At 37.9% G+C, this 23,661-nt stretch overlaps 1 protein-coding gene across 2 annotated transcripts in view; it reads left to right on the plus strand.

Moving 5' to 3' along the window:
• Positions 1–2,719: 2,719 nt before the first annotated feature.
• LOC106085262 (prostatic acid phosphatase) overlaps positions 2,720–23,661 on the plus strand; it is a 44,773-nt gene continuing 23,831 nt past the window's right edge. For both annotated transcript variants that reach the window (XM_013249417.2, XM_013249419.2), the window contains exons 1-2: positions 2,720–3,233; positions 3,348–3,446. In XM_013249417.2, the coding sequence (XP_013104871.2) occupies positions 3,021–3,233; positions 3,348–3,446 (312 nt within the window). In that variant the 5' untranslated portion in view covers positions 2,720–3,020. The remainder of the gene's footprint in view (positions 3,234–3,347; positions 3,447–23,661) is intronic.

Consider the following 23,661-nt stretch of genomic DNA (forward strand, 5'->3'; position numbering starts at 1 on the left):
TTTTAAAAGGCTGTATTTTTTAAAGTATTATTTAAGATTATATAAGCATGTAAAGTGCCTCAATTGTAATAATGTCTGTAGTTTTAGAATTTATTTTTTTAACTTATGACATTATTGAATTTTTGTAATAATTTTATGACTATTTAAGAAAATATAAAAAAAAAATTATTGACTTAAAAAAATAAAAAAAAAATCTTTTTAATACTTTAAAAAAATTCCTAAAGCCGTTTAATTGGTTATTTGCCTACAAATTGGGAATCCCTTTTATCTAAGTGTAGAAAATTAAAAAAAAAAAACATTTTGATACTTTAAGAAATGTCAAAACTAGTTTCATTGGTTATTTGCCTACGAATTGGGAATCACTTTTATTTAAATATAGCTCTCATACAGCTCGTGTTTAATTTTCCTTAAACGGCCACTGGTATTCCCTGCCACCAGTCATTGGTGCTGTCCGTCAACTGGCCCCAATTGATATTTCTATATTTTTAAGTTAAATTTTATTGTGGTTTATGCATTTAAGTTCCAGCATCCGTTGGTAGTATGTTCTCTCTGATGCCTCTAACAATTTTGTCTCTACTGTAAATCCGTTGAACGCTAACGCCATCTAGATAATTTGCTTGTATTAATTTAAAGAGAGCAATAAAATGCTTGAAAAGAGAATCTTTCTATTCAGTTGAAATACCCAGGGCCGTAAGAATGGTGGAATGAGGCCTTTTTTGTTTTTTAAGTGTCGTATCGTCGACAATGCAGGCCTTCCAAATGAGGCCTTGAAGAGGGGCATTCATTTATTCTCATTATTTCAATCGTACAACCTGAAAATGTCGATCTTCCATATGCTTCACAACACTGTAACAACTCTTGATAAACAACGACGAATACACATTCACTGCTGCTCGAATGGGCAAAAGTAAATATGTACATTCACAGTATTCGTGTACATTTACAGTATCCGTCACAGTTGAATTGAGACATGAATGAAAAAATAATTTATTGTAGTTAAATTGTTTTTCAAAATGTAAATGAGTCCATAACTTTTGATCCGATCTATTCCATATCTTGAATAGAACGATGTCGATAGGCCTAACACAACTCACTGTCCCAAATTTCGAAAAAATCGAATAATAAATGCACCTGTAGACCGATCGAGAGATCGGTCTATATGCCAGCTATATCCAAATCTGGAGCGATCGGGGCCAAATTCAAGAAGGATGTCGAGTGGGCTAACACAACTCACTGTCCCAAATTTCGGCGACATCGGATAATATATGTGGCTCTTGTGGGCCTATGACCCTAAATCGGCGGATCGGTCTTCATGACAGCTATATCCATATCTGTACCGATTTAAGCCAAAGTCGAGAAAAATGTCGAAGGTCCCAACACAACTCACGGTCCCAAATTTCGGCGAAATCGGACAATAAATGCGCCTTTTATGGCCCCAAAATCTTAAATCGAGAGATCGGTCTATATGGCAAAATTTGGGCCTATATCGAAGGGGCTAACTAAACTCACTGTCCCAAATGTCGGCGACATCGGACAATAAATGTGCCTTGTATGGGCCCAAAACCTTGAATCGAGAGATAGGTCTATATGGCAGCTATATCCAAATCTTTCCATTTCTGACCCTGTTAAGTATATATCCTCTTGATTGTCATAAAATTCGAAGACTTTTTTGTCATATCCGATTGTGTGTATTTTGGAACAAGTAATTTCAACAAGTTAGGATAGACTTAATTCTGGCAAAGTCGACCTTTTGATTCCCTACATCATATAGGGCATGTAGGCCAGTTTGTCAAAATTAAAATTTGTTTAAATTTGTAATGAAGATTGTGGACCGAATCCTGGGAATCCATCACCATGGATTCTGCTAAACATTTTTACAAACTAAATTTAGTTGAATGGCATAAATTATTCTACATACCAAACATCTTTCAAACCAGCAAAATTAAAGCTTCTAAAGACCGAACCAGGATAATCGAGAAGTCGGGAGCTATATCAGGTTATAGACCGATTTGGACCGTACTCGGCAAAATTTCAGCCAAATCGGACAAAAATTGTGGCTTTCAGGGGCTCAAGAAGTTAAATCGGGATATCGGTCTATATGGGAGCTATATCAGGTTATGGACCGATTTGGACCGTAGTTTACACAGATGTTGGAGGTCACAGCAAAATGCTTTGTGCAAAATTACAGCTTAATCGGATGAAAATTGCGGCTTCCAGGGGCTCAAGACGTCAAATCGGGTGATCGGTTTTAATGGGAGTGATATCCAAATCTGAACGGATATGGCCCATTTGCAATCCCCAACGACCTACATCAATATTAAGTATATGTGCAAAATTTCAAGCGGGTAGCTTTGCACCATCGAACATATGTTTTTGAAAACCAGCTGTGTTTTCTTTCTTTTTTTTCTAACTAACCTCCAAATTTTTACTGGAAAAGTATGCGAACAAACCTAATGTATCATATCTTGAACGAAAGCGGAACTGAATTATAAAACGGTTTTTGCGTTGCATTCATAATCAATTCAGCTTAAGAATATTTTCATTGTCTTCTAGAAGGCCTCTTAAAAAAGGCCTTGTCAACAACGCCTCTGTTTAAAAGTTTTTATCTCTCATCTTAAATTGAGCGAGAGAGAGAGAGAGAGAAAAACTGTTTGCAAATAAATAACAACAAATACTCAACTCTAGAGATATTTTGGCGAAAACAAAAGTAGCGGCCAGTTTTGATTTTTGTTGTGTGTGCTCCGCGCTCCGGGTTAGATGGTTGTTTTTACGGTACTGCGCGTTCGTCGTCTGTAGTTTGAGAGTCGAAGAAGAAAAAAAAGTAATAGGCAATAAATACACTAAACTCTCAGAAATGCAGTAAAAAAAACGCAAAAAATTAGCAACAATTAGGATATATAAAAAAAATAGAAAACCAAGTGCTAAAAGTGTTCCTCGGTGGTACATAGTGTGAAGCAGTAGATATTGTCTAAGTTTTAGTTTTTTTTTCATGAAATCGCAAGTGTACCACTACAAGAATTATGCAAAATAAAGTTTGGCCAACAACAAAAGCAGCAAAGCTGTTTAAATGTCAAAGTTGTTGTTGTTGGTGTCTATTGTTATTAGTGTGCATATTGAATTTGGTTGGGGCCACAACGACAGAACGAGGTGGGGGAGAAGTGGATATTGCCGCTGCACATAAAGAAGCAACAGCTGCTACAAAATTGAAAGGAAAATTGGTCTTTGCCCATGTGGTAAGTGTGAAGTCAACTGAAGGAAGGAAAACTTTTCCTCCTCAATATATTTGCCCAAGGCATGGCCTTACCATGAATGATTTGGTTCTTCCCCACAATTTTATATAATTTAAGCTCTTCCGGCATGGTGACCGTACACCTATCGACCCATATCCCACTGATCCCTGGAACAATCCATCTGACTGGCCAACTGGATGGGGTCAATTGACGAATGTAAGTGATTTCTTTTGATTTTTTTTTATTGCTTCCACAAAAGAACTCTTTTTTTTTTTCTTTGGGGTACATTTTTGGCAATTTCTCTTCTTTCTGCCCCAACAATCGCAATTGGTACAGAAAGAAAGGGCAAAGAATTGTTGTTTTTTTTTTGTTTGTTTGCTGGTGTGTAATACACTTAAAATGCTCATATTTAGGTGTGCTTGCTTCTTATGTATATCTGTCTGTGTGTGGGAGTGTGTGTTGAGCCAGACGGCTATTCAGACCAAAAAGCATTAGCACACGAACGTGTGTTTTTGGATCGACCTTCAAAGCGGTGAAATGTGATTTCTTACATCAAACGTTCGAACTTAGAGATGGTTGGTGGGGTTTTAAAGTTGTCAATGTGCGTGAAGTGTCGAATGGTATGGTTTTTTTAATACCCCGCTGTGTTTCGACAAATGCAGTTAGCGGCTTTGAGAGGGGTGGGGGAAATGCATGTTTCTTGTTTGAGGTATTTGTTGGTGTAATGTAATTTAAAGCAGTTTTACTTCTTCAAATTTGAGGGCTATTTTTAAAATGTCTGCTAAGAAGCTGTATTTGGTTTTAAAACACACTGCCGAAACTGGGAAAGCATGACTGCTGTGTTAACAAGCATAACGATATGACGTCTGTTAGCAAACATTTGTCTCAGGTATTTTAACTAACATGCTACGAAATAATGGACACAGGTTGGCAAATTGCACCGAGAAGTATGAAAATATAAACGAATTTCAGGCTAACTTCAGAAGTAACTGTTCTACTGCCGATAACATGTTCAACGTATCGTTAATAATACATTGATGTACCCCGTTATTTGAGAAGAGGATATACACGTTTTAAATCAAATGATACACAGAAAGAAAAATGTTCATGACATTAATTATTTTGTCTTAACATAAAAAAAATTTAAATATTGGGTTGCCCAAAAAGTAATTGCGGATTTTTTAAAAGAAAGTAAATGCATTTTTAATAAAACTTAGAATGAACTTTAATCAAATATACTTTTTTTACACTTTTTTTCTAAAGCAAGCTAAAAGTAAGAGCTGATAACTGACAGAAGAAAGAATGCAATTACAGAGTCACAAGCTGTGAAAAAATTTGTCAACGCCGACTATATGAAAAATCCGCAATTACTTTTTGGGCAACCCAATACGTCCCAATGAAACTTTTCATAACATTTACGAAACACGTTTCATAAATCGGAATTCAATGAAAATTGTCATACTATTTATGAAAATCAAACATAGTTTAAGGAAAGTTGTCATAACATTTATGAAACACTTTTACAACATTTAAGAAAACAATTTCATAATGGGGATCTCTCATCCGCAACAAAACCCTCCAACAGGACTCTTTCACCGCTTTGGGCAATATGGGTATCAAATGAAAGGTATTAAAAAGTGGAGTAGAAATCTGACATACAAATTTATTCCTTGATGTCTGAGGGGCCTTCTCACCCACCGCACGCACATGTCTACCAATTGGGGCAATATGGGTATCAAACGAACGGTATTTAAGAGTACGAACTTGGAATACAAATTTTGCCAAAGGGTTTGGGGGGGTACCCCATCCCTAAAAAACACTCCAACAAGACACTTTCACCGCTTTGGGCAATATGGGTATCAAATGAAAGGTATTTAAAAGTAGAGTACAAATATGATATACAAATGTATTCCTCTCCACTCCCAAAACCCCCCCGCAAGCCATATTTACTAATTGGGACAATATGGATATCAAATGAAAGGTGCCACAAAATGTGGATCAAATGAAAGGTCTTTGGGAGTTGAGATAGAGTTTGAGATAGGAGTTTGGGATAGAGTCTGGCACCGGTCCATCCACTAAATATCCTTCAATAGGACGTGTAGTTCAAGCGGGATAATATGTGAATTTAAAGACAGGTCTACGTCAGTAGAGTTCGAATCTAATATTGATTTAAGAATTTAAGAATCTGGGTCACGTCCTGCTGTGCTGCCGTCCTGCCTTTCAGCAGGATATGTATATCGTAATAATAAAGCACTCCAATCCATTGTTTTTGGGACTTAGCGTCAGGGGAGCGAACCTCTCCTCCGAATAAAATCAACACCAAACTGTCTTGTAGGACGACCGAGAATATATTGTACTCAAATGAAAGGATGTGTCCTGCCCTAAGCAAAAAAAGGAATTAAAAATAACATATGAAGGCCGATCAATATAGAATAGGACAACAGGCCTTTGGTAGTAGAGTACAATTTTTATACCCACCACCGAAGGATGGGGGTATATTCATTTTGCCATTCCGTTTGCAACACATCGAAATATCCATTTCCGACCCTATAAAGTATATATATTCTTGATCAGCGTAAAAATCTAAGACGATCTAGACATGTCCGTCCGTCTGTCTGTTGAAATCACGCTTCAGTCTTCAAAAATAGAGATATTGAGCTGAAATTTTGCACAGATTCTTTTTTTTTGTACATAAGCAGGTTAAGTTCGAAGATGGGCTATATCGGAGTATATCTTGATATAGCTGCCATATAAACCGATCCGCCGATTTAGGGTCTTAGGCCCATAAAAGCCACATTTATTATCCGATTTTGTTCAAATTTGGGGTAGTGAGTTGTGTTAGGCCCTTCGACATCCTTCGTTAATTTTGCTCAGATCGGTCCAGATTTGGATATAGCTGCCATATAGACCGATCCTCAGATTTAGGGTCTTAGGCCCATAAAAGCCACATTTATTATCCGATTTCGCGGAAATTTGGGACAGTGAGTTGTCTTAGGCCCTTCGACTTCCTTCGTTAAATTGGCCCAGATCGGTTCAGATTTGGATATAGCTGCCATATAGACCGATCCTCCGGTTAAGGGTCTTAGGCCCACAAAAGCCACATTTATTATCCGATTTTGATGAAATTCGGGACAGTGAATTGTGTAAGGCCCATCGACATCCTTCGTTAATTTGGCTCAAATCGGTCCAGATTTGGATATAGCTGCCATAAAGATCGATCCTCCGATTTATGGTGTAAGGCCCATAAAAGCCACATTCATTATCCGATTTTGCTGAAATTCGGGACAGTGAGTTGTGTTAGGCCCTTTGACATATATCTTCAATTTGGCCCAGATCGGTTCAGATTTAGATATAGCTGCCATATAGACCGATTTCTTGATTTATGGTTTTGGGCCCATAAAATGCTCATTTATTGTCTGATGTCGCCGAAATTTGGAACAGTGAGTTAAGTTAAGCCGCTTGACTTACTTCTGCAATATCGCACAGATCGGTCCAGATTTGGATATAGCTGCCATATAGACCGATATCTAGGTTTTAGGTTTTGGGGCGATAAAAGACGCATTTATTGTCCGATGTCGCTGAAATTTGACACAGTGAGTTTGGTTAGGCTCTTCGACGTCCTTCTTCAATTTTGCCCAGATCGGTCCAGATTTTCATATAGCTGCCATATAGACCGATCTCTCGATTTAAGGTTTAGGGCCCATAAAAGAGGCATTTATTGTCCGATTTCGCCGAAATTTGGGACAGTGCTTTGTGTTAGGCTTTTCGACATGTTTATGCAACTTGGCCCAAATCGGTCCAGATTTGGATATAGCTGCCATGTAGACCCATATCTCGATTTAAAGTCTTGGCCCCATAAAAGGCCCACTTATAAGCCGATTTCACTGAAATTTGACACAGTGACTTATGTTCGGCTTTTCGACATGCGTGTCGTATATAGTTCAGATCGGTATGAGGTATATGAGTATAAGGTATGAAATTTTCACCGAATTTTGATGAAAGGTGGTTTACATATATACCCGAGGTGGTGGGTATCCAAAGTTCGACCCGGCCGAACTTAACGCCTTTTTACTTGTTTACCCTCAAATTGGGATAGAAACAGGTGGACCTACGGATCTTTAAAAATGAGGTATACCAAGTGGTAGCTTTGAAATATGATTTTGAATGTAGATAACCAAAACAACAACAAAAATTAATTAGTGTGGATCTGAACGAGACCCCTTGCCCTGAATGTGTTGATAGCAACCTTCAAAATGCTTGAAATTTTAGGGTCAAACCAAATCGTGCTCCAGCACGATGCTGATGTTATTTCAGGGTCCAACCCTAAATTTGTTAGTAGAAAAGGAATTTGATATCAAATATTTGTGGATAATGGCAAAAAGGCGCTCAAATCTGGTATCTGTTTTATGCCAAGTGTTTAAGGGTTTTGGGACTAGAATCTTATATCCACTTTCGGGGCAAAGGGTTTGGCAACTCCAATTCACCACCAAAACCAAGAGAATGAAGTAGAACTAACATCCAAACTTTAATGGACTGCCCTTATTTTCAAAAACGTCCGATCACGGAGATGTGTAGGGCGATTTAAACAAAATTTTGTATGTTTATAATAACTCAAAAACGGAAATTTGGTATCCTTATTTAGGGTGAAATAACTAGGGGGGCCGCGCCACCTCCAAAACCCGCCAAATGAAAATATAAACCAATAATGACAATATGTGGCTCAAATGAAAGGTATTTTTGGACTAGATCACGGATCTGATATACGGGCGTCCACCTCACCCCCAAAAATATCCCCATACCGGAAGAAGAGCACGAAAATGATATCCACATTGAGGAGAAATATCAGAAATATCCAAACCAGGACTTATTTCTTGCCTCAGATAAAATAAAAGAGTGAAAGAAGGCGCAGCGGAGCGGACCCTGTACAAATAATTTGTACATAAACCTAAGTGCTGTGTTTTTTATTGTTGTGGTCGAACTTGCATGTGGAGGAGGGTAGCGATTCTTGACAAGCCTCTGAGAAGGTTAGATCGTTGCAATACATAAAACCGAAGCTGAACACGAACACAAGTATTCCACAGTTGAAAACAAATATTGCTTCACTTTTACCTTTTTTGTCCGCAACCTGTGGACGCGCCCGGTAGCTCGTAGCTAAGCTACTCGTGACAGCAATGAACACCACACAGATCGGACCTCTATGTTCCAGCTTGTGTGGTGCTTACAGCTATCCCATGCCGGGATGTTGTAATGTAAAACATACATGTAGGTATGTGTGTGTGTGTGTGTTTGCTTGCCAATTGCTCCAAAGCAGGTTCGAAAATGTTTTCCCGATAATAACTCAATTTTACTATGATTATGACGGCCATCGGCGATCACAGCTGCCCATACCATCACTTGGGTTGCCCAAAAAGTAATTGCAGATTTTTTAAAAGAAAGTAAATGCATTTTTAAAAAAACTTAGAATGAACTTTAATCAAATATACTTTTTTTACACTTTTTTTCTAAAGCGAGCTAAAAGTCACAGCTGATAAATGACAGAAGAAAGAATGCAATTACAGAGTCACAAGCTGTGAAAAAATTTGTCAACGCCGACTATATGAAAAATCCGCAATTACTTTTTGGGCAACCCAATACTTTGGGTTACCGTTCGTAGGTTAAGTAGTAAGTGGAGTTTACGTATTGCTCAATTGCTACATTTTTCTCTTAAGAAAACACTATGTTCGAAAATTCATCATGTATTTTATATCTTTCCTGTCCAAAGGACCGATCGCCGTGGGAACAGGGTGGCCATTGGTTATTTAAAGGCGCCAATAACTCCCCTTGTCATGACGAACATCATGAGCACTCAGTATTTGTGCAAGAGCCGGTGGCGCCCGGCCTCTCACTGAGACTCTCCGCTCGATAACGCCAATTGTCCGCGACTGTGGACGCGCCGGGTAACTCGCAACTAAGCTTCTCGTGACAGCAATGAATACCACACAGATTGGACTTCAATGTTAGAGCCTTTGTGGTGCTCACAACTATCCCGTGCCGGGATGTGTGGTACAACTATCCTGTTTGTAACACCTCGAAGTATTGATCTGAGACACATCGTCTCTATGTAACCGTGTCCGTCCGTCCGTCAGTCGATATCTCTATAGCGGTCGAAGGCGTAAAGCCAGCCGTTTGAAATTCCAATTCCACAGATGCTGCTTATCGATGTAGGTCGTTAGGGAATGCAAATGGGCTACATCGGATAAATGGATGGAATAATTCGGTATATAATCTACAATAATATTGTTCCCATATAAACCGATCTCCCGATTTGATATCTTTGGCCATTGGAAGCCGTTATTTTAGTCCGATTTTACTAAAATTTAGCATGTAATGTTCCATTACGACTTGGAACAAACGTGCCGTTTACGGTTCAAATCGATTTATAACCTGATATAGCTCCCATATAAACCGATCTCCCGATTTCACATCTTGAGCCCCTGGAAGCCGCAATTCTTGTCCGAATTGGCTAAAATTGCACGTAGTATTCTGTTACGACTTCCAAAAACTGTGCCAAGTACGGTCCTACTAGGTCGATAAACGAATATAGTTTCCATGTGTACCGATCTTTCGATTACCCTCATTCGGCTACAAGAATCGGCCTGGTTTGTCAGAAATTTATTGTAATACGTAGAGTAAAATTATGCCCTTCAATTAAATTTATTTTGTGTAAATTTTTAGCTGAATCCATGGTGGTGGTTCCCAAGATTCGGCCCGGCTGAGCTTAGCACTTTTTTACGTGTTGGTTGTTGTTGTAGCAGTGTGTTGTACACTGAGGCGGCAACCCCTACCGACAAAAGACTTTATCGGGTCAATCCGGTACGTTCAACCGGCTGCCATGGGATTGTTGGTATACGGTGAAGCCTTTTGTTCCGCTCGACTATTCTCTACAATATCTTCCATGTTCCCCCATGTTTATTTTCCCTGTCCTAACTTTCTTTTTATATTCTTGCTGCATTTTGTATTTTATTTTTTGCTTTTTTCATTACTTTGGGAGAGAGAAAAAAAAAACTAAATCAAGAATTAGTCATATTGTTCCAAATTATTGGTTTTTTGTTACCTAAGCTAAGTGAGAATTGAATTTAAAATTCACGCTAAACAGGTTAATACAATACATATACAAAAAATTATAACAAAACCAGTAAGGAAAGGCAAATGTCGGGCGGTGCCGACTGTATAATACCCTATACCAACCCTATAACTACAAAGTGGGAGCTATATCTAATTCTGAACTAATTTTGATGAACCTCGGAGGATATTTTTATACCCTCCACCATAGGATGGGGATATACTAGTTTCGTCATTCTGTTTGTAGCTACTCGAAATATTCGTCTGAGACCCCATAAAGTATATATTGGGTTGCCCAAAAAGTAACTGCGGATTTTTTAAAAGAAAGTAAATGCATTTTTAATAAGACTTAGAATACACTTTAATCAAATATACTTTTTTTACACTTTTTTCTAAAGCAAGCTAAAAGTAACAGCTGATAACTGACAGAAGAAAGAATGCAATTACAGAGTCACAAGCTGTGAAAAAATTTGTCAACGCCGACTATATGAAAAATCCGCAATTACTTTTTGGGCAACCAATATGTTCTTGATTGTCGTGACATTTTAAGTCGAACTAGCCATGTCCGTCCGTCCGTCCGTTTGTGGAAAGCACGCTAACTTTCGAAGAGTAAAGCTAGCCGCTTGAAATTTTGCACAAATACTTCTTATTAGTGTAGGTCGGTTGGCAGTGTAAATGGGCCATATCAGTCCATGTTTTGATATAGCTGCCACATAAACCGATCTTGGGTCTTGATTTCTTAAGCCTCTAGAAGGCGCAATTCTTATCCGATTGGAATGAAATTTTGCACGACGTGTTTCGCTATGACTTCCAACAACTGCGTCATGTATAGTTCAAATCGGTCCATAACCTGATATAGCTGCCATATAAACCGATCTTGGGTCTTGACTTCTTGAGACTCTAGAGGGCGCAATTCTTATCCGATTTGGCTGAAATTTTGCACGACGTATTTTATTATGACTTTCAACAACTGTGCCAAATAAGGTTCAAATCGGTTCATAACCTGATATAGCTGCCATATAAATCGATCTGGGATCTTGACTTCTTGAGCCTCCTGGGCGCGCAATTATTTTCACACTTGGCTGAAATTTTGTAAAACAGCTTCTCCTATAATGTTCAACATACGCGAGAAATATGGTCTAAATCGGTCTATAGCTTGATACAGCTCCCATATAAATCGATCTCCGAATCGGACCGGATAACTTGATGTGGCTCCAATAGCATAGCAAACCTTTTCGTTTATCCTTTTTTCCCCTAAAAAGAGATACCGGGAAAAGAACTCGACAAATGCGTTCCATGGTGGAGGGTATATAAGATTCGGCCCGGCCGAAGTTTACACACTTTTACTTGTTTTAATTTAATTAAGTACCTATTGAGTTATTTCATCATAAAGAAGATGATGTCGGTAGGCTAGAGGATGAGTGCAAGACTACCAAAAATGAGATCATGATTTCAATCCTTTGCGGCATCAAATTTATTAAAAATTGTTTTTAAGGGTAATAGTAAAGAGAGTGAGAGAGATAAGCCTGGTAGATAAGCCGAATGAGACAAAGCAGCACGAGCAGAACAAAGAGAATATTGGGTTGCCCAGAAAGTAATTGTGGATTTTTTAAAAGAAAGTAAATGCATTTTTAATAAAACTTAGAATTAACTTTAATCAAATATACTTTTTTTACACTTTCTTTCTAAAGCAAGCTAAAAGTAACACCTGCTAACTGACAGAAGAAAGAATGGAATTACAGAGTCACAAGCTGTGAAAACATTTGTCAACGCCGACTATATGAAAAATCCGCAATTACTTTTTGGGCAACCCAATAAAAACACCACCACTCAAAGCAAAGCACATGTGTTGACTGGTTTTTTGTCTATTGTTGTTGTTGTCATATGTTGGCTTGCCAAGAGTGCCTTTCAACAACAAATTTGTACTTTGGGTCGTTGAGATTCAAAATAAATTGTTGCAGGAAAATTAACAACTTTCGTAGTTGTTTTTTCGACCAAAGTTGTTTTTTTTTCTAAATTATTTTTATATGTATAGAATTTGTATATATTTTACGTACTCAAATTGTATTAAAACATTTTATTTTTTTGTTTAACAAACATATTATAATGACATCAATATTTTATGTACAAAGCTCAACAACACTTCTGGCGCGATGACAAGAATACAAATATGAGGCCGTCAATTCTTAATAGCCTCCTTTGTCTGGTATTGAATTAATACCAAATGGTATTAAAAATCTTTGCCAATGACGCGAACAAAATAATACCAGGCGGTATTGGCAAAGTACCGTAATTTCTCTATTAGCGAACAAATAGGATCTTTTTTAAATGTTTATTTTTTTTAGGCTAAGATGCTAATAGTTGGACAGTTATGAAGTAAAATAAGAGTCAATCAGCGATCAAAATCTGAAACGGATAGGCCTGTCTGTTAGTAAATAGGAAATTAAATTCAAAGATAGCATTTTTATTTTTAACTTTTAGTTTTTTGGCTCGTTTTCATTGCTAAAATCCTATGAATAAGGAAAAATCTTAAATTTTGGGACAATTTTTTTTTTCAGTGTGGGAGCTAGACCATACTTGGCATGGGTGTTGGATGTTACATGCGACCTCTAGAGGCTCGAGTAATCAAATCGGGTGATCGGTTTATTTGGGAGTTTTATTCAAACATGGACCGATTGGACCCATTTTTTATCCTAACCGATCAGCACTAATAAGAAATATTTTGGCAAAATTTCAAGCACCTAGCTTTAATCCTTCGATAGTTGAGTGCTTTCGACAGACAAACGGACGAATAGACAGAGAGTCGGAGAGACATGGCTAAGTAGATGTTGAATGGCAAGGCGAGGAAGCATATGTTGATTGTTGCGTCTCAGATCGTTATCTCCATGAGTTACAAACGGAATGACGATGTTAGTATACTCCCAACCTTAGGTGGAGGGTATACTCGTAAACAAAACTAAAGATATTTATAAATTTATTTGCAATAGCCACAATACAAACATATGGATACACGCTATTTGTTACTTTTTTATTTGAAAGCACACCTTTAGCTATGCAAATATTTGGCCATTCGTTTTAAAGGGGTATTTACCAAACCGTAGTGTGGCAAAAACACAAAAGTCGGGTTTATTCGCAAAGGTATCTGACGACGTGTTAGCTAACTTATTTAATATTGAATCTGACTAAATAATTGGGAGGTTTAATATTAAAGAACAATAACATCCCGAACACACATTTAATTATGTTCATCAGAATTCTGCAGGTTTAGCTCGAATTGGGGCAAAACGTGTCGACATGGCTTGTGGAGAAGCATTTTAATTTGGTTGCTTTTAATAAAGACGAGTATCAACGGCATATTGCTTTATTTTAATTGCGAATGGTTTTGTGTAAATGCTTCTTTTGATTGTATTGAGGTTTTACTTTAATGAAAACAAAAAAGTTCAATGACTTAAAACATGTAGCATCTTCATAGGAAGTTGATGCTCAGTGGGTATTCATTGTACACTAATTACTTCATTTTGTTTGCAAGACCTCAAATATTGATCAGAGTTCTAAGAAAGTATATGCATCGGATCGATTTTTTTTCCAAAAAAATCGTATAGCAAAAACGTAAACTACATACATTTCTAAGAAGTTTCTCCGAAGAAACCGTGTATCGAAAATAAAATCCTAATCCGCGCCTCTCGACTTCAAAAAGTATATTCGATATTTGATATTCTTGGGATCAAGGTACAGGGTTCATTTTCTGTTCGAATATCGAAAGATTTTGCACAAGTCACTTTTTTGGTTCAAGGACGAACGCTATTGATTTTGAACAAAATCGGTTCAGTTTCAGATATAGCTCCCATATATATGTTTCATCCCATATGGCATTTTTAGATTCTAGTAGCCATAATTTTAATCCGATCTTTACAAAATTTTGCACGATTTTATCAAAATCGGTACAGTTTTAGATATAGCTCCCATATATATGTTTGATACGATATGAAATGTTTAGGCTCTAGTAGCCGTAATTTTGGTCCGGTCTATACAAAATTTTTCGCAAGACGTTCTTTTTAATGTTCCAATAGGTTTCATCCAATATGACATTTTTGGGCTCTAGTTTCCATAATTTTGGTTCTGTCTTAACAAAATTTTGCTACGTTATGGCCCGGCAACCAAACGATGCAGATTTTGCCATCCTCAGAGAAGGCGTTAATCTCCTTCTTACACTGCAAGACTGTTACTGATCTTACCGTCCTGGTTGTTATTGCCCTTATGGCAATTTTACTGTCGATAAAGATGTTCAGACTCGACGTCCTCGCGTTAGCACCACACCATCTCACGCATTCCGTGAACGCCCGGATCTCCTCCTGCAGGACCGTTCTATGGTGAGGCAGTCTAAAACAGACCTTAGTCCCTGGGTTCTCGGTGTAAACCCCTAGGCCCACTCTGTCCTCAAGCTTTTATCCATCCGTGTAACATGATCTTTCAGATTGCAATACTAGGGTTCCGTCAATCCAAGACTGTGCCGATGATAGCAGTGCCTCGCACTCGACTTCAAGGTTCAAGGAAGGGAAGAGGTATCCGATGGGAAACCTCTTTCCTTCTTCCAGGTTTCCTATCGTCGCTTTGATTATGCCGCGATGGTATGAGCCGCTCCCATCCTCAATCCAATCCCACATCGCCTTAAGTCTCATAGTCGCAGAGGCTGCCTCATACTTAATCTGTATGTCAATGGTTCGGATATTAAGAATTTTCTCCAGTGCCCTAGTGGGTGTGGTCCTCATCGCTCCGCATATGCTAAGACAACATGTTCTCTGACCTGAAATCGTGGTTATAAATGCGCCTTTTATGGGGCTATATGGCAGCTATATCCAAATCTGTACCAATTTGGGCCTAATTGCAGAAAAATGCCGAAGAGCACAACTCGACGAAAACTTCGACATAATCGGACAATAAATGCGCCTTTTATGGCCCTAAATCGGGAGATTAGTCTATATATATATCCAAATCTGGACCGATCTGAGCCAAATTGAAGAAGATTGTCGAAGGATCCATCACAATTTATTGTCCAAAATTTCGGTGAAATCGGACAATAAATGACCTTATATGGACCAAAAACCTTTAATCGAGAGATCGGTCTAATGGCAGCTTTATACAAATCTTGATCGATCTAGGACAAATTGCAGAAATATGTCTAAGGGTTTAACTCAACTCACTATCCCAAATTTTGGCAAAATCGGACAATAAATGCACCTTTTATGGGCGCAAACCTTAAGTCGAGAGATCGGTCTATATGGCAATTATATTCAAATCTGTACCGATCTGGGCCAAATTGAAGAAGGATGTCAAAAACCCTAACACAACACACTGTCGCAAATTTTAGCAAAATCGGATAATAAATGCGTCTTTTATGGGCTCAAAACCTTAAATCGAGAGATCGGTCTATATGGCAGCTATATCCAAATCTGGACCAATGTCGGACATATTAAAGTAGGATGTCGAAGGGCCTAACACAACTCACTGTTCCGAATTTCAGCAAAATCGGATAATAAATGGGGCTTTTATTGGCCTAAGACCCTAAATCGGCGGATTAGTCTATATGGGGATTATATCAAGATATAGTCCAATATAGCCCATCTTCGAACTTAACCTGCTTATGGGCAAAAAAAGAATCTGTGCAAAGTTTCAGCTCTATATTTCTATTTTTAAAGACTGTAGCGTGATTTCAAAAGACAGTCGGATGGACAGACGGACGGGCATGGCCAGATAGTCTTAGATTTTTACGCTGATCAAGAATATATTTGATTTATAGGGTCGGAAATGGATATTTCGATGTGTTACAAAAGAAATGACAAAATGAATATACCCCCATCCTTCGGTGGTGGGTATAAAAACAAGTAAAAGCGTGCTAAGTTCGGCTGGGCCGAATCTTGGGAACCCACCACCGAGGATTCTGCTAAAATATGGGAGCTATATCTGGATATAGAACGATTCGGACCATATTTGGCACAGTTGTTGAGAGTCATAACAGAACACTATATGCAAAATTTCAACCAAATCAAATTGTGGCTTGTAGGGGCTCAAGAAGTCAAATCGGTTTATTTGGGAGCTATATCAGGTTATGGACCGATTTGAACCGTACATAGCACAGTTGTTGGAAGTCATAATAGAACACCACATGCAAAATTTCAGCCAAATCGGTCACAAATTGCAGCTTTTAAGGGCCTAAGAAGTCAAATCGGACAAAATTTGCGGCTTCCAGGGGCTCAAGAAGTCAAATCGTTAGATCGGTTTATATGGGAGCTAAAGGGTGATTTTTTTGAGGTTAGGATTTTCATGCATTAGTATTTGACAGATCACGTGGGATTTCAGACATGGTGTCAAAGAGAAAGATGCTCAGTATGCTTTGACATTTCATCATGAATAGACTTACTAACGAGCAACGCTTGCAAATCATTGAATTTTATTACCAAAATCAGTGTTCGGTTCGAAATGTGTTCATTCACCGTTCAGCGATGAGGCTCATTTCTGGTTGAATGGCTACGTAAATAAGCAAAATTGCCGCATTTGGAGTGAAGAGCAACCAGAAGCCGTTCAAGAACTGCCCATGCATCCCGAAAAATGCACTGTTTGGTGTGGTTTGTACGCTGGTGGAATCATTGGACCGTATTTTTTCAAAGATGCTGTTGGACGCAACGTTACGGTGAATGAACACATTTCGAACCGAACACTGATTTTGGTAATAAAATTCAATGATTTGCAAGCGTTGCTCGTTAGTAAGTCTATTCATGATGAAATGTCAAAGCATACTGAGCATCTTTCTCTTTGACACCATGTCTGAAATCCCACGTGATCTGTCAAATACTAATGCATGAAAATCCTAACCTCAAAAAAATCACCCTTTATATCAGGTTATAGACCGATTTGGGCGGTACTTAGCACAGTTGTTGGTAGTCATAACAGAATACTATGTGCAAAATTTCAGCCAAATCGGACACAAATTGCAGCTTGTAAGGGCTCAAGAAATCAAATCGGACAAAATTTGCGGCTTCCAGGGGCTAAAGAAGTCAAATCGTTAGATCGGTTTATATGGGAGCTACATCAGGTTATAGACCGATTTGGACGGTACATAGCACAGTTGTTGGAATTCAAATCGGATAAAAATTTAGATTTCCAGGGGCTCAAGAAGTCAAATCGGGAAATCGGTTTATATGGGAGCTAAATTAGAACCGATATGGCCCATTTTGAATCCCCAACGACCTACATCAATATTAAGTATCTGTGCAAAATTTCAAGCGGCTAGCTTTACGCGTTCAACTGCTATCGTGATTTCGACAGGCGGACGGACGGACATGGATAAATAGAATCAGAGACGATCCACAAAAATATATACTTTATGGGGTTCCGGATCAATATTTCGAGGTGTTACAAACGAAATGACTGGATTAGTATACCCCCATCCTATGGTGGTGGGTATAAAAAATTTGAAGTCGAGCGCTGATTAGGATTTTATTTTAGATGCATGGTTTCTTCGGTGAAACTTCTTAGAATTGTATGTAGTTTACGTTTTTGCTATACGATTTTTCACTTTTTTTCATCCATACATTTCCGTCCGGCCTAATACACATATATATATTTTCAGGTTACTTTACTTTACTTTTTTTGATTCATTAACCCCAGCCCGTCCTTGCAAACATTAGTTAACTACTGCTTTGAAAATCTTTTTCTTAACAAACCCGGCTAAACGAGATCATTGACATAAGTTTTCTTCTCTATCAATATCAAGTTTTTATATTTCAGAATTGTATTTCCTTTTGTTTAACAATACTTGAACAACAGTTTGATTATTGACCACACTTAACTGGCATGTTATAAACAAAGCTTTATTTAAAGAAACAGAATGAGTAAATTTAGTTCAATGCTTTGATATATACATTTATTGTTTGGAAGTTATTCAAACTGCCGTATCCACTTGGGCTAATGTGTGGTATCCACTTCAATGACTGACGTGTGTATTTTATTCACTGGTTTTCCCAAAACTCGTTAAAATTTGCAAGTCATTCTAAAATGTATCCTCTTTTGTTAAATTTGCAACTTTTTTTTGGAATTCAATCTACAACTATTAACCTGTCTTAATGTTTACGCACACTGATAAGGTTTTATGGACTCAAATCAAAGAAGACGTGTTTCAATGATAGTTCTGCAAATCAAACAAATGCCATCGCAGTTGGAGTCGAACTTTTATATTTCGCTTCACTTAGATTTATCGTGCCGTGATGACATATCGATTTTATAGTAAAATGTTATACTCTTTTTTTTTTAGCGGCGCAGTAAATATTGCCCATAACAGGCGCCTTTATTTGTCTCCGTATGTTTTTATTTATCTTTATTTACTTTCGATAAGAAAATAAAATGTTTAAACTTTGTTTTTTTTTTTTAATATTTCTTCGCATTCCTATGTAAATTGTTGGGAGAAATATTGGGTTGCCCAAAAAGTAATTGCGGATTTTTTAAAAGAAAGTAAATGCATTTTTAATAAAACTTAGAATGAACTTTAATCAAATATACCTTTTTTACACTTTTTTTCTAAAGCAAGCTAAAAGTAACAGCTGATAACTGACAGAAGAAAGAATGCCATTACAGAGTCACAATCTGTGAAAAAATTTGTCAACGCCGACTATATGAAAAATCCGCAATTACTTTTTGGCCAACCCAATAAATAGAACGTTCGCAAATAAAAAAACAAAGAACAAAAGTTTTGTGCGCACTATGATCAATATCAGAATTAAGCTTGAACTCTGTACATTGTTAACTCATTAACGCTTGACTCTTCGCCTAATTGATCTTATCCTGAATCACCCTGAAACTTTTTGGTAATTTTCTTTTTTAAAGTTTTTTAGTGCTAAGTTCGGCCGGGCCGAATCTTACATACCCTCTCCACCATGGATCGCATTTGACGAGTTCTTTGCGCGGTATCTTTTTTTTTGGGCAAACTAAGGAAAAAATAAAATATTTGCTATTCTAATTGAATTGAGTATTGTAGACCATAGTAGAAGTCTATGTGTAAAATTTCAGCGAAATCGAATAAGAATTGGGCCTTTTAGGGGCTCAAAAAGTAAAATAGGGAGATCAGTTTATAGGGAAGCTATTGGGTTGCCCAAAAAGTAATTGCGGATTTTTCATATAGTCGGCGTTGACAAACTTTTTCACAGCTTGTGACTCTGTAATTGCATTCTTTCTTCTATCAGTTATCAGCTGTTACTTTTAGCTTGCTTTAGAAAAAAAGTGAAAAAAAAGTATATTTGATTAAAGTTCATTCTAAGTTTTATTAAAAATGCATTTACTTTCTTTTAAAAAATCCGCAATTACTTTTTGGGCAACCCAATATATCAGGCTGAAGACCGAATCAGACCATATTTGATACGGCTATTGAAGGTCATGAGGAGGTCACCGTAGCGCAGAGGTTAGCATGTCAGCCTATGACGCTGAACGCCTGGGTTCGAATCCTGGCGAGACCATCAGAAAAACTTTTAGCGGTGGTTTTTCCCTCCTAATGCTGGCAACATTTGTGAGGTACTATGCCATGTAAAACTTCTCTCCAAAGAGGTGTAGCACTGCGGCACGCCGTTCGGACTCGGCTATAAAAAGAGGCCCCTTATTATTGAGCTTAAACTCGAATCGGACTGCACTCATTAATATGTGAGAAGTTTGCCCCTGTTCCTTAGTGGAATGTTCATGGGCAAAATTTGCATTTGCATTGAAGGTCATGGGAGAAGCCGTTGTACAAAATTTCAGCCAAATCGGATAATAATTACGCCCTCTTGAGGCTCAAGAAGTCAAGATCTCGGATCGGTTCATATGACAGCTATATCAGGTTATGGACCGATTTGAACCATATTTGGCACAGTTGTTGAAAGTCATAACAAAATATCTTATGCAAAATTTTAGCCAAATCGGATAGGAATTGCGCCCTCTAATGGGTCAAGAAGTCAAGATCCAATATCGGTTTATATGGCAGCTATATCAGGTTATGAACCGATTTACACCGTACTTGGCACAGTTGTTGAAAGTCATAACAAAACACCTCATGCAAAATTTAAGCCAAATCGGATAGGAATTGTGCCATCTAGAGGCTCAAGAAGTCAAGACCCCAGATCGGCTATGTACAGATACAGCTATGTCAGGTTATGGACCGATTTAAACCATAATTGGCACAGTTGTTAGAAACTATAACAAAACATCTCATGCAAAATTTCAGCCAAATCGGATGAGAATTGCGTCCTCTAGATGCTTTATAAGTCAAGACCCAAGATCGGTTTATATGGCAGCTATATAAAAACGTGGACCGATTTGAACCATACTTAGCGCAAATGTTGGAAGTAATACCAAAACTCCACGAGCAAAATTTCAGTCAAATCGGACAAGAATTGCGCCCTCTAAAGGCTCAAGAAGTCAAGACCCCAGAACGGTTTATATGGCAGCTTTATCCAAAACTGGACAAAATCGGATAATGAATGCGGCTTTTATGGGCCCAAAGCCTTACATCGAGGGGTCGGTCTATATCTGGACCGATCTGGGCCAAATTGAAGAAGGATTTTGAAGGGCCTAGCAGAACTCACTTTCCCAAATTTTAGCAAAATCGGATAATAAATGTTGTTTTTATGGACCTAAGACCCTAAATCCGCGGATCGGTCTATATGCCAGCTATATCCAAATCTGGACCGATCTGGGACAAATTGAAGAAGGATGTCGAGTGGCCTAACACAACTCACTGTCCCAAATTTCAGCGACATCGGAAAATATATGCGCCTTTTATGGGCTCAAAGCCTAAAATCGAGAGATCGGTCTATATGGCAGCTATATCCAAATCTGGACCGATCTGGGCCGAATTGAAGCAGGGTGTCGAAGGACTTGACACAACTCACTGTCCCAAATTTCAGCAAAATCGGATAATAAATGTGGCTTTTATGGGCCTAAGACCCTAAATCGGCGGATCGGTCTTTATGGCAGCTATATTCAAATCTCGACCGATTTGGGCCGAATTGAAGTATGGTGTCGAGGGCCTAGCAGAACTCACTTTCCCAAATTTTAGCAAAATCGGATAATAAATGTTGCTTTTATGGGCCTAAGACCCTAAATCGGCGGATCGATCTATTTGAGGGCTATATCAAGATATAGTCCGATATAGCCCATATTCGAACCTAACCTGTTTATGAACAAACAAGAACCTGTGCAAAATTTTAGCCCAATATTTCTATTTTTACAGACTGTAGCGTGATTCCAACGGACTGTCATGGCTAGATCGTCTTAGATTTTTACGCTGATCAAGAATACATAAACTTTATAGGGTCGGAAATGCATATTTCGATGTGTTGCAAACGGAATGACAAAATGAATATACTCCCATCCTTCGGTGGTGATAATAAGCGGGGATAAGCCAAGTCGCTTAGTTTGCATATTTCTCCATACAAACTAAGCGAGAAAATTCATTAATGGGTAAATAAAACACCTCTTATCACAATTTCGTCTCTTATCAATTAATAACTAAACAATGATTTTTTCTTTCCAAATCCTATTTATTTATTGATCTATATTTTTAGTTTTATATACCCACTTACTTATATTCCAGTGTGCATAAGTGATTACAAGTTTTTATAAATTTAAATAGACCAGCAGCAATAGAACACAGAACAAATACTGTGGTCTCTGCGATGATTTGTTGCTATCAACTGTTGAAACTCTAACTCGTCTAATGTTGTTACTAATTGAAAATAAATATTTCAAATAAAATAAAAATAACAATACAAGCGTCTTGTTGTTATTCTTTGCAATAAGCAAACAATAATGTTTTGTTTAATGTGTTCACACTGTACTGCACTCTATTTATAATTAGAGAAGAGTTTCATTCAACATTTTTTTAGAAGAAAAACAAGTAAGAGCGTGCCAAGTTTGGCGGGGACGAATCCTACATACCCTCCACCATGGATTGCATTTGTCGAGTTCTATGCGCAGCATCTCTTTTTAGGCAAACAAAGAATATTGAATGAGAACTGTTATGGTATTAGAGCTATATTAAGTTATAGTCCGATTCGGACGAATAATGAATGCTGAACATTGTAGATATTTCATTGTGTAATATTTCAGTTCATTCGGATAAGAATTGCGCCTTGTAGGAGAAACAAAATCGGGAGATCGGTTTATATGGGATCTGTATCAAGCTATTGATCGATTCAGACCATATTAGACACGTATGTTGAAGGTCATGAGAGAAGCCGTTGTACAAAATTTCTTCCAAATCGGATGAGAATTGCGCCCTCTAGAGGCCCAAAACGTCAAGATCCCAGATCGGTTTATATGGCAGCTATATCAGGTGCTGTATCGATTTGCGCCATACTAAGCACAATAATTGGAAGTCGTAACAAAACACCTCATGCAAAATTTCAGCCAAATCGGATGAGAATTGCGCCCTCTAGAGGCTCAAGAAGTCAAGATCCCACATTGGTTTATATGGCAGCTGTACCAGATTATGAACCGATTTAAATCATACTGAACACAGTTATTGGTAGTCATAACATAACACCTCATGTGAAATTTCAGCTAAATCGGATGAGAATTGCGCCCTCTAGAGGCTCAAGAAGTCAATATCCAAGATCGGTTTATATGACAGCTATACCAAATTATGAACCGATTTGAATCATACTTAGCGCAGTTATTGGAAGTCGTAGCAAAACAAATCATGCGAAATTTCAGCTAAATCGGATGAGAATTGCGCCCTCTAGAGGCTCAAGAAGTCAAGATCCCACATTGGTTTATATGGCAGCTGTACCAGATTATGAACCGATTTAAATCATACTGAACACAGTTATTGGTAGTCATAACATAACACCTCATGTGAAATTTCAGCTAAATCGGATGAGAATTGCGCCCTCTAGAGGCTCAAGAAGTCAATATCCAAGATCGGTTTATATGACAGCTATACCAAATTATGAACCGATTTGAATCATACTTAGCGCAGTTATTGGAAGTCGTAACAAAACAAATCATGCGAAATTTCAGCTAAATCGGATGAGAATTGCCCCCTCTAGAGGCTCAAGAAGTTTATATGACAGCTATACTAAATTATGAACCGATTTGAATCATACTAAACACAGTGGTTGGAAGTGATACCAAAACACTACGCGCAAAATTTCAGTCAAATCGGATGAGAATTGCGCCCTCTAGAGGCTCAAGAAGTCAAGATCCAAGATCGGCTTATATGGCAGCTATATCAAAACATTCACCGATTTGAATCATACTAAACACAGTGGTTGGAAGTGATACCAAAACATCACTTGCAAAATTTCAG

The sequence above is a fragment of the Stomoxys calcitrans genome, chromosome 2 (genome assembly GCF_963082655.1).
Source record: "Stomoxys calcitrans chromosome 2, idStoCalc2.1, whole genome shotgun sequence".
Taxonomy (NCBI): Eukaryota; Metazoa; Arthropoda; class Insecta; order Diptera; family Muscidae; genus Stomoxys; species Stomoxys calcitrans.